General features: G+C 41.8%; 1 protein-coding gene across 1 annotated transcript in view; it reads right to left on the bottom strand.

Moving 5' to 3' along the window:
- TRPM7 (transient receptor potential cation channel, subfamily M, member 7) overlaps positions 1-12,599 on the bottom strand; it is a 70,347-nt gene that overhangs the window by 19,067 nt on the left and 38,681 nt on the right. Inside the window, exons 18-25 of the mRNA XM_015427919.1 lie at positions 11,458-11,613; positions 11,230-11,373; positions 10,498-10,626; positions 9,214-9,498; positions 3,686-3,860; positions 2,305-2,437; positions 1,922-2,106; positions 808-940 (exon numbers count right to left, since the gene is read on the bottom strand). Of these exons, the coding sequence (XP_015283405.1) occupies positions 808-940; positions 1,922-2,106; positions 2,305-2,437; positions 3,686-3,860; positions 9,214-9,498; positions 10,498-10,626; positions 11,230-11,373; positions 11,458-11,613 (1,340 nt within the window). The remainder of the gene's footprint in view (positions 1-807; positions 941-1,921; positions 2,107-2,304; positions 2,438-3,685; positions 3,861-9,213; positions 9,499-10,497; positions 10,627-11,229; positions 11,374-11,457; positions 11,614-12,599) is intronic.

Raw genomic sequence — 12,599 nt, 5'->3', positions numbered from 1 at the left:
TAACATCCAAACCACGAGAGGTCATAGTCCCGCTGTACACTGCATTGGTCAGGCCACACCTAGAGTATTGTGTGCAGTTCTGGAGGTCTAACTTCAAAAAGGATGTGGACAGAATGGAGCGGGTGCAGAGGACAGCAACGAGGATGATCAGGGGCCTGGAGACCAAGCCCTATGAGGAAAGGTTGAGGGACTTGGGAATGTTCAGTCTGGAGAAGAGGAGGGTGGGGGGGGGGGGAGAATGACTGCTTTCTTTAAGTATATGAAGGGCTGTTACTTAGAGGAGGGCAGGGAACTGTTCCTGTTGGCAGCAGAGGATAGAATTTGCAGTAATGGGTTTAAATTAAGGGTGGGAAGGTACCGACTGGATATTAGGAAAAACTTTTTTACAGTATGAGTTGTGCAACAGTGGCATCAGCTGCCTAAGGAGGTGGTGAGCTCCCCCTCCTTGGCAGTCTTTAAGCAGGGGCTGGACGAACACTTGTCAGGGATGCTCTAGGCTGATCCTGCATTGAGCAGGGAGTTGGACTAGATGGCCTTTATGGCCCCTTTCAATGTTCCCTCTAAGCTGTGGAATCTTGTGAGCAAAAATTCTACTTTGTGAGCTACGGGCCTTAAAGTTGTGAGCGAGCGATTTGGGGACTGCATAAATCAGTTTGCTTGGGAGCTGTCCTTCCTGAGCTAAGACAAAAATCTGTGAGCTGGAGGCTAAAAAACTGTGAGCTGGCTCACACTAACTCAGCTTAGAGGGAACACTGCTTCCAACTCTGTGATTGTGTGATTCTATGTTTATTCATTAAAGTTTTATACCGTTCAGAAGTTACTCTAATTCTTTCTTCACTACCGGAATGGAACTTGTCATCTTTTTCATTGAAATACATCTCAACACATAGTTCTTCAAAATCATGCAGTTTCTTCTGATCCTCTTCTGTTAAAAACAATTCTGGAGAACAAGAGAAAGGGGAAAAAACAGCTTTAAGAACAGGCAAATGAATATAGAAAAGCATGGGATAAAGGAATAGATGCGATCATGTAAGTAGCCTATCCAAACATAATTAATCCAAACTTATAAGTGAAACAAACAAAAAAGTGGCAACACTGCCATTTACGTATAAATTTGTGTATTTTATTCATATATATACTCCCCAAAATAGCACTCACACAATGGTAAAAACAGGGGACTCAAGTACTGACTATATACTGATGTTTACCAGTATCCCCAACCTCCACAAACCAAGTTCACCACCAAATCCCACCTGACAGTAAAAACAGCTCCCATTATAATTAAGAAATTGGGCTGAGAATACAATTTCAGCAATACAATTTCAACTGCAGAGTCCTTTAAGGAATTTTTTGCTCACATCCCCACCAGTGTTTCCTCTAAGCTGAGTTAGTGAGAGCTAGCTTACAGTTTTTAAGCCTCTGGCTCATGCATTTTTTGTCTTAGCTTAGGAAGGATGGCACCAGAGCAAACTAACTTATACAGTAGCCAAATCACCTGCTCACAACTTTAACACCAGTAGCTCACAAAGTAGAATTTTTGCTCACAAGACTCCACAGCTTAGAGGGAGCATTGATCCCCACTGCATATCTCCACATCCTGTGTTTTCAGCTCCCTCTGGTCAAGTCATTAAATGAAACTGATAATTAAAAAAACTAATTAAAAAAAAAGGCTCCATGTCCTGGTTCTGGAACAGCAGAAGACATTACTAGAAGTATACCAACTGAGATTTGGATATGAGTTCAGATTCCTAGGTTTTAAAATTAAATTGTGCACACATTAACAAGACTGGATAGAACCAGTTTCTTTACACACACACACACACACACACACACACACACACACACACACACACACACAAATCCCTCATTTGACATTATATAAAAGAAGAACAACACTGTATATTCTCTGCTGTGTTCTTACTTGGTCCATCTGAAGTTTTATCTGTCTTTCTTCGCTTGCATATGCAACAGCACAGGGAAGCCATATGACTAAGAATGATAAGAGGCGGGGGCAGGACAGGTTTCTCATGATAAGCCATAATGAAATGATAACGCTGGTATTTCCATACAATGTTGGAAATTGCTTTCACTTGCAAATATACATTGCTAAAGCAAGAACAAAAAAACAAAGAAGTAAATGTCTTAGTGCAATACTCCAGACACTTGCATTCAGATCTATACATTAGTAGAAAATATTACAATATCAGAACATTAGTAGCAAAGTTATTGCAAGCTAGAACAAATCACCAAGCTAGCCATCTTTTCAAATGTCTACATAGTAAACAAACTGATTTATATACGTACTTGAAAAAGGCAATGAGGAGATTGACCATAATTATGTACTGGACAAAGAGATAGACTGATTGAAGAAACGGAGTGAGCCAGGATCCCATCACACAAAGGTCTTTAAGATCAGATTCAGAATTGTTTGCACACACTAGAACAACAACAAACAGAAATGATTAGAAAGTTCTGCAGTCGTATCTAGCAGATATAGAAACAAAGATCTTGTAAACATAACCAATAATATACTGCTTCCAGTAACTATTTAACGTATGCCCAAGAAGTACTCACTGCATAGCCATAATACTTTAAACTAAAAAATTAGGAGCAACAGCTAGAGGGGTAGGCAGGTAAATGTGGGTGTTTGTATTAAAGTAATTCATCTCCAAACTCAACCAATAAGAAATTAGCCTGTATTGGGTAACATAAGAACTGCATGTCAGATTTTGAACAAATATGTCTAAACAGCTTCTTTTCAGGAAAAAAACCCCATTATATCAGAATTTTTAAAAATACATGTATATAAAGTATCCTTTTAAAATAATAACCTGGCTTTAAATAATATCGAAACGCAACACAAAATACTGAAAACGATACTCATGACTAGTTAAAACTGTCTAAACCAAACATTAAGTTCACCAACTCCTACAATGAGGGGCCAACTTGAGCTATAGAATGAATGTTGGAACTAAGGTGCAGTGGGAATAGAATCTGGAAGACTCAGGTTTCAGTCACCACTCTGCCATGAAAGGACGCGTGCTAGGTGATCTTGGGCCAGCCAGACCCTCTCAGCCTAACCTAACTCAGTGTTGCTGTGAGGCTAAAATGGAGGACAGGAGAATGATATAAACCAGTTTGAGTCCCTATAAGAGAAGAAGGTGGGGTATAAATGGGAGGAAATAAATAACTGGTCTTTTGGGAAGAAGCAATTCTCCCTTTGGTAAAGAGGGGCCCCCACACAAACACTTGGTGAGTTTACAGGATAGGCCCGGAGAAATTTGTAGAAGCTACCAATCTGTCATGAGGCTGATTCTGGAAGGATATATGCCTGGTAATTCACAAAGAACCACAATAAATGCTCCATGACAGAAAGAGGTGGACCACCTCGGCCTCCCTAAGGACATTCCACAAGCATTAGAAGACACAAGATTTTCATTAAACGCAATAACATTCAAAAGGAATGTTATGTACTGGGGTTTATAGATACCATGCATGAAATAATTGTAACCTAGAAGCAAGGAAGAACAGCAGCAGCTCAGGAACATGTACAGTCAAGCAGGGGGAATATTGTACACATATTATAACCCCCCGCCTCCATGAAAGGCTGACATCCCCTTCCATCAGCCCACCTCAGCAACATTTCAAACAAGATAGACTCCAGTTCTAGGAAATTTCCTCTTACCATCTATTTCATACGCATAAACTTCACCAAAGATCATCCAGTAGGGTTGAAACACAATATCTTTTGCCAGAACCCAGGATGGTTCTTCATTAGGGTAAAGTATTGCCTTCCTGGGGACTCCAAAACTGAGCAGGACAACAGCCATGATCACTACAATGTAAAACATGTTGGCCACCTATTAAAATACAGAGGCAGAGTCAAAGAAGCTGAAATAATTTCTTAAAAGTAATGAAAATACTTCCTTCTAAAATGCTACTCATTTTAACTGGCTTGCTCAAGCAATTAACTCAATTTTTTCTGACATGAAATCCTTTTGGACATCAGAACACAAAAGGGTTTACTATGCAGTAACAGCTGTGATTCAGCAGCTAAGTATCTCTACCCATGCTTTCCCACTGTGGAACAAGTAATACTCCCAGGACTTTGAACTGAGGACCTGTTTCATATATGAGTCAAGGAATAATTTTATTACAGTACATAATTTTATTTTTAACTTCCTAATTTGAGCTATCACTTTGATGTCTGAAGCTAATTTATGCACACATGCAAAAACATCACTGGGCCGAATTCACTCTGAAATGGAGAAAAACTTCAGAGTTAAATATCTGCGCTATGTTCATTCGTGTCAATGGAGCCTGAGCGTCTGTGGGGGCCCACTGTGATTTCTGCTATTTTTACAAGCACATAACACATATGTACACAGCAACAGTAGCCCTATGTAAGAGTTTGTCTGGGCAGGCACCAGTATGGAGACGACACTCAGCTCAGTCCCCAGTCCCGGGGAGGATGCAGAAACCCTTAACTGTTGCCTGGAGGCAGTTTCAGGATGGATGCCGGCTAATAAACTGAAGCTTCGTCCCAATAAGACAGAAGGGTGGAAGGTCTGACTCAGGATTTAAGATGTCACCTGTTCTGGATGGGGTCGCCCTCCTCTTAAAAGAGCACTTTTGGAGTCGGGGGGGGGGGCACTCCTGGACCTACTGCTGCGTAAGCAGGTGGCAGCTGTGGCCAGGAATTCCTCTCACTAGGTTCAGCTGGTAAGCCATCTGAAGACTTTCTTGGGAAGAAAAGATCTCTTCATTGTGCTGCACACCAGCGTAGCCTCTAGATTAAATTACTGCAATGTACTCTGTGTGGGGCTACCACTGAACATTGTTTCAGAAACTTAACTGGTACAGAATGCTGCAGTTAGCTTGTTGACCAGAGCAGTTGGTAGGGATCGCATCACTCCAGTCTACACTGGCTCCCAATATGTTTCTGGGCCCAATTCAGGGTGCTGATGGTTAAAGCTCTATATGGCTTGGAACCAGCATACCTGAAGGACCACTCACCCCCCGTATGAACCTACTCAACCACTGTGGTCATCTTCCAAGGCCCTGCTTTGGGTGCCCCACTCTCTTGGATTAGGTGTGTGGCAACCCAAGAGACGGTCTTCTCGGTTGTGGCACCAGACTATGGAACTCTCTCCCCAGGGACATTAGTCTGTCCCCTTCCATTGCAGTCTTCCACCCATGGGTGAACACTTTTTTGTTTAATTTCCCTCAGCTAGCCCTCTCTTTTGATTAGTCTTATGTGCTTTTAAATAAGCATTTTCATTTTGCTTTTAACTGTTATTATGATGCATTTTTATGTTTTGTTTTAACTGTTAGCTGCCTTGGTGGTCCTGACTGGGCAGAAAGGCAAGATAGAAGAGGAAGAGAAGAAGAGATTGGATTTATACCCCGCCCTTCATTCAGAGTCGCAGAGCGGCTTACAATCTCCTTTCCCTTCTCCTCCCCACATCAGTCACCCTGTGAGGTAGGTGGGGCTGAGAGAGCTCTTTCGAGAACTGCTCTTTCAAGAACAGCTCTGACAGAACTATGACTTGCCTGAGGTCATCCGGCAGCTGCAAGGGGAGGAATGGGGAATCAAACCTGGTTCTCTCAGATTAGAATCCGTGCACTTAACCACTACACCAAACTGGCTTTATTTGTAAATAAAATTCATTTGTAATGTACACACAGTTGGGAACCTGGACTGTCTTATCCTCCCTGCAGATACCTGTGCATCATTCTACATGGTTGCATGTTAGTAATGATCAGTGCTGACCTGCACACTACAACACTGGACTGCACACACCATGTGCAGCCCATATATGTGCATGAACAACGCAATGGGCATATGCAATCCCAGTCCCATCACATACGGTTCTCTCACTCAACCTAACACCCACATTAGTACAGTGAGCATAAAGCAATCCTATGAAAAGATATGCCCTTCTAGGTCTACTGACTTCACTGGTAGCATCATTCATATCCGCTGACTCTTTGAGACCCAGCTGAGCTCTGAGCAGATGCAGGAGACAGAGCCGCTAGAGGGGTGAGTGTTTTTTTAACTTGCTTTCAGCTGAGGGGATTCAGCTGAGGATATTGTGTGGGAGGACTGTGTTTGGGAGTGTGTGAAAGTGATTAGAATTGTTGCAGAGTCCTGGCTGCTTAGAGGGAGAGGAAGGGGCATTGTTTGACTGTGACTGACTGTAATTCAGTATTTAAGAAAGCACCTTGCCAGAGGCACGAGCCGAAGGGCTCTTTGCCTGTGGCTCTTCACCTAGGGGCTCTGTAAGAAGCCCAAGAAGAGCCAGAAAGCCAAGGCCCTAGGCTTCTGGAAATTCTATGGGTTGAAATAGGGGGGCCAAAAGGAAACTTAACACTGGGAGTTTGTTATTGCCCACCAGATCAAAAGATAGAGGAGGATTATAAAATGATGAATGAATTCAAGATAGCAGTTAGACAAAAACACTGTGTCGTAATAGGTGGTTTTAACTACCCACACATTGATTGGGTCAATATGTGTTCTAGCCGAGAAAAAGAGATTGAGTTTCTAGACACTCTAAATGACTGTGCTATGGAGCAGATGGTCACGGAACCTACCAGGGGAGAGGCGATCCTTGATTTGGTCCTAAGTAACACTCAAGACCTGGTGAGAGATGTAAAAGTGATTGCACCACTTGGGAACAGTGATCATAATGTTGTTGAGTTCCACATTTGTATAAATAGGGAATTGGCCAAAAAGACTGACACAACCACTTTTAACTTTAAAAGGGGTAATTTTTCTGATATGAGGGGACATGTGGGGAGGAAACTGAAAGGAAAAGTAGAAAGGGTCAAAACCATTGGGGAAGCTTGGAAACTATTTAAAACTACGATCCTAGAAGCTCAAAAAATATATATTCCGCAGGTTAGGAAAGGCACAAAAAGGTATAGGAAAAAGCCTGCATGGTTAACAAACAGAGTAATGGAGGCTGTAAAAAGTAAAAAGAATTCCTTTAAGCAGTGGAAAGCTAGTCACAGTGAGGCTGATAAAACGGAACACAGGCTATGGCAAATAAAATGCAAGTCTGAGGTCAGGCAGGCAAAAAGGGAATATGAGGAGCATATAGCAAAAAACGTAAAAACCAACAATAAAACTTTCTTCAAATACATTAGAAACAGGAAACCAGCCAGGGAGGCAGTGGGGCCCTTGGACGACCAAGGGGTAAAAGGAGTATTGAAGGATGATAGGGAAATGGCTGAGAAGCTAAATGCATTTTTTGCCTCCGTCTTCACTGTGGAAGATGAGAAGTGCTTGCCCACTCCAGAACCACTGATTTCAGGAGGGGTGTTGGAAGACCTGAGTCAGATTGAGGTGATGAGAGAGGAGGTCCTAAAACTGATAGACAACTTAAAAACTGAAAAATCACCAGGCCCAGATGGCATACATCCGAGAGTTCTGAAAGAACTCAAATGTGAACTTGTAGATCTCCTGACAAAGATATGTAATCTTTCCTTAAAATCTGCCTCCATTCCTGAGGATTGGAAGGTAGCTAATGTCACTCCCATCTTTAAAAAGGGTTCCAGAGGAGATCCGGGAAATTACAGGCCAGTCAGTCTGACGTCGATACCGGGTAAATTGGTGGAAACCATTATTAAGGAAAGAATTAGTAGGCACATAGATGAACAAAACCTATTGAGGCAGACTCAACATGGGTTCTGTAAGGGAAGATCTTGTCTCACTAACCTGTTAGTGTTCTTTGAGGGGGTGAACAAACATGTGGACAAGGGGGATCCAATAGATATTATTTACCTTGACTTCCAGAAAGCTTTTGATAAAGTTCCTCATCAAAGGCTCCTAAGTAAGCTCAAAAATCATGGGATAGAAGGACAAGTCCTTTTATGGATCAAAAACTGGCTAGTTCATAGAAAACAGAGAGTGAGTGTAGGTGGGCAATTTTCTCAGTGGAGGGTGGTAAGCAGTGGGGTACCGCAGGGATCAGTACTTGGTCCACTGCTTTTTAACTTGTTCATTAATGATTTGGAGATGGGAGTAAGCAGTGAAGTGGCTAAATTTGCGGATGATACAAAGTTGTTCAGGGTGGTGAAAACCAGTGAGGATTGTGAGGCACTCCAAGGGGATCTGTCAAGGATGGGCGAGTGGGCGTCAACATGGCAAATGGGGTTCAATGTGGCCAAGTGCAAGGTGATGCACATTGGAGCCAAAAATCCTAAATATAAATACACATTGATGGGGTCTGAACTGGCAGAGACTGATCAAGAGAGAGATCTTGGAGTTGTAGTGGATAACTCACTGAAAATGTCGAGACAGTGTGTGACTGCAATAAAGAAGGCCAATGCTATGCTGGGGATTATTAGGAAGGGTATTGTAAACAGATCAGCCAATATCATAATGCCGCTATATAAATCAATGGTGCGACCTCATTTGGAATACTGTGTGCAGTTCTGGTCACCACACCTTAAAAAGGATATTATAGCTTTGGAAAAAGTGCAGAAAAGGGCAACTCGAATGATAAAAGGGTTGGAACACTTTCCCTATGAGGAAAGGTTAAAGCGCTTAGGGCTCTTTAGCTTGGAGAAAAGACGACTGAGGGGTGACATGATCGAGGTTTATAAGATTATGCATGGGAAAGAGCAGGTAAAGAAAGAGGTACTTTTCTCCCTTTCTCACAATACAAGAACTCGTGGGCACTCCATGAAACTGCAGAGCGGTCGGGTTAGAACAGATAAAAGGAAGTACTTCTTCACCCAAAGAGTGATTAACACATGGAATTCACTGCCACAGGAAGTGGTGATGGCTACAAGCATGGACGGCTTCAAAAGGGAATTAGATAAGTATATGGAGCAGAGGTCCATCAGTGGCTATTAGCCACAAGGTATAGATAGGGGCTCTGGGGCAAGTGATGCTCTGTCTTCTTGGTGCTAGGGGGGGTCAACAGTGGGAGGGCTTCTAATGTCCTGGCCCCACTGGTGGACCTCCTGATGGCACTGGTATTTCTGGCCACTGTGTGACACAGAGTGTTGGACTGGATGGGCCTTTGGCCTGATCCAACATTGGCATCTCTTATGTTCTTATGTTTGGCTGCAATGGACAATTCAACAAGACAAATTTGCATGTTGCTTTCATTTGTAGATCTGTTTCACATGATTGTAAAAATATAACTGTGCTACAACAAACACTGTGAGAATTTGAATCCAAGACCACATAAAAAGGCTTACCATTTTCCCAATCATCATGACATAAGGGCCAGCCTGTTGGTTTACTGCTAGGAAATCCAGTAGCCTCACATACCAGAAGATTATATTCAGACAGTAAGTTATTCTTCCAGCAACAAAAACACGATTTAATGAATAAGTATCTTCATTAAAGTTCCCTTTTGCTCCAAATCTTAGTGCAAAACCAATAAAGAAAGTGATGATGGCTATTGTATCGCTGACATTGAAGTAATCATTGAACCACACTTTTATCTTCTGACTAACCTTCCCAGCCTCCGACATGAAGATCTGTTTTAAAAATAATGAGAAATTGGGCACAGTCAATTTCATCTTCTTTCAAAGGCCCTTTCAAAGGCTATGCTGTGTATCAGAATTAGCCTCATTCTTTATTTCAGAATAACTTGCCTGTGGGAACTGGAAGCGCACCCCATCCTCCAGTGGGAGACCCAGGTTTGAATCCCTGTTCTGCCATGGAAGCTCACTGGGTAACCTTGGGCCAGAAACACACACTCTGCTTAACCTACTTCACAGGGTTGTTGTGAGGATTAAAAAATGTAGAAGAGAACAATATAAGCTGCTTTGGGTCCCCACGGGGAGAAAGGCTGGGGTATAAATCAATTAAATATGTAATAGTGAAGTCTGACCACATAGGGTTATTTCCCTTGACTCATTAGTTTACTTTCAGAATACTTTTCCTAGGGTGGGAGGATATCTTGAACAAATTACTGTTTTCAATAACAAGGTCTGCAAGCATAGCGTACTCCTAACACCCATTAGTTCCTTTGGGAGGAATCCAGACTCTGCTGCTGTGACAAGTTACAGCACACATGCAATAAAAATGGAAGTGCGTTAAGTGGAATACTATGAATTTCTTCATTAGAATTCATGAATCAGCTCGTTTGGACAAATTTCTAAACATGGAGAAGTTGTATGCTTTCCAGCTCAGCCTATATGCCCATCTCATTTCTGGGCTCATCAAAAACTGCGACTTTGGCATGGAACTTACATACATTTTTTAAAAATCACATTAAAAAAATTCACGAACTTAGACTGCACAATTGATTCCCAAATTAAATTTAGGACTAGCAATGTGCATGATGGTATCTGTGTAAGTAAACATCACAATGATGTCTGGATGTCCAGAAGGCCACAGGGCACCTGCAGCCTTGTTCTCCTGTAACAGGTAAGTCGCTGCACAATTCATGTTAACTAGCCCTTTGATACAGACACAAATATGACTGTGTATTTCACACACAGAACACAAAATTATAAAAAGTGTCGACATACCTCACGAATCTTCTCAACAGCCAATGTGAAAATGTAAGCAATGACAATCCATTCTTGAATGGAAGGCAGCTCTCCCATTTTCACAAGAACGACAAAAGTATAAAGCATCAAAAATCCTATGTAGGCCAACTATAGAAGTAAGCAAAATAGAGTGTAATTAAAATGGTGGTACCTGTCACCAAACAGATTCTTCAAAAATTATAATACCACAAAGAATTGTTGGTTCTGTGGCAATTTCAATGCTACTTGCTTTCATGTGTGATGGGAGTTGTTCACAAGCTGTTGGGAAATGATTGTGGCAAACATTTCAGTTACATAGATTTTAGGACCACTAGTATGCGAGAACTGTTACTGTAACATTACATCATATGTATTCTGTCTCCTTTTCAAGAGCTGGTTCTGTATGCAGTAACAACTGCTCATTCCATCTGCGCCAGATATTGGAGGAAAAATTCCTTTCAAAGTCAAAGTGAAACTGAATGACACATTGTGCATAATGAAACTGACTGGTTATTTAAAAAGAAAACCTCTAAAAAGTTGGTGTTTGGAGACAAATGTCGGATCAGATGGACTATTGAGGTTTACATGGTTCATATGTATTGTTTATTGTAATTTCTCATAAATTAATTTACAAAATGAAATTAAAAATAAGGAAGTCAAATGATGAATATTTAACAAAGTGCACACAGGGCAAGAAATAAAGCAATTTCTCTTAGAAAAGAAAACACTTACCGTATTAAACCAGAATTTCACGATTGGTGCATGATAAAAGGCATAAAACTTCCGTGTAACTGGAAGTCTCTTGGGTTTTATAGCTGTCTCCATGTCATGCTTCCCTTCATTACTGTCTAAGACTTTTACTTCTTTAAACACTTCCTAACATTAAAAAAAAATAGAAATCATGTATGACCTCATTAGTATTCTGTGTGAAAGAACACTGTGCACGTGGACATGAGTTACCATTGGTATTTCTTCTGCTATGTTCTGGAAATTGTTTTCACTGTCTTCCATGGTCATTTGGTGTGCATCTTGAGACTGTGGAATATGGGACATTTCTGCCTTGGTTTTGTATTCCAGCATTAGTATGGCAGGGGGAACCAAGATGCTCAGTATCACCTGTAAATTGCAAATGCCAAATTATTCAAAAGCATACCCACACACTCGATGATGATGTACTAAAAACATCAGGAAGACACACTGCACACAGAGTACGCCCTCCCAGAAAGATCTTGATATTTGCCTGTCAGGTAGCAAGTAAAAGATGTAGAGGAACAGTTAGGCTGGTAGGGAGGTTTTAGGGGTTTTTTGGTTGAAAAAGATAGAAATTGCAGTTAGCCGTATCGGTTAACTGAGAAAAAAATCCAAAGCACAAGAGAGTAATAAATTTTATTAGAACAAAGTACTAGAGCATCACAAAGCAGTGAGCAAGCCTTCAAGTACCCTAAAACTCTTCTGCGGGCTGGATGTTAAGAAAAGAGGAAGGGGAAAGGAATGCTGCTGCCCTACAATTAGGGCTGCCAACTCCAGTTTGGGAAACCCCTGGAGATTTGGGGCAGAGCCTGGGGAGGGAGCTCAGCAGAGATGTCATGCCCTGATTAGTCCACCCTCCGAAGCTGCCGTTTTCTCCAGGGGAACTGATCTCTGCAGTCTGGAAATCAATCAGCTCTCATTCTCAGAGAAGGCCAAGTCCCACCTGGAGGTTGGCAACCCTAGCTAGAATAGAAAACCCGACTCTGCAGATGGTTATGGAACAGAGCTGGAATTCATGAAGGCACTGGTCTAGTTTTAGCTCTTCTGCCTACTGACAGTTTTAAATTGTTGATTTCAATTTGTGGTTTTTATGTATTTTATTGTGTTTGCACTGTAAGCCACCTTGGTAGAAAGGTGGCTAATTAAATATGTTAAAATGAATATGTATGATACAGACTAAGGTTAGACCCAGGTTGCCCAAGGTGATGCCTCCAGGGACCTCCCCAGGTGACTCGCATGAGCTTCAGGATAGTAGGCTGGGCCATTCTTAGGTCTGGACCAATGAGTGGATGGCTGCCTTCATACAAATAAACTCACCTGGATCTACTCCCACTGCTCACTGGAGCAGGACC

Source organism: Gekko japonicus, unplaced genomic scaffold (genome assembly GCF_001447785.1).
Source record: "Gekko japonicus isolate JY-2015 unplaced genomic scaffold, Gekko_japonicus_V1.1 scaffold772, whole genome shotgun sequence".
Taxonomy (NCBI): Eukaryota; Metazoa; Chordata; class Lepidosauria; order Squamata; family Gekkonidae; genus Gekko; species Gekko japonicus.
The sequence above is the reverse complement of the archived record's forward strand: the minus strand, read 5'-3'. Positions and strand labels throughout refer to the sequence as shown.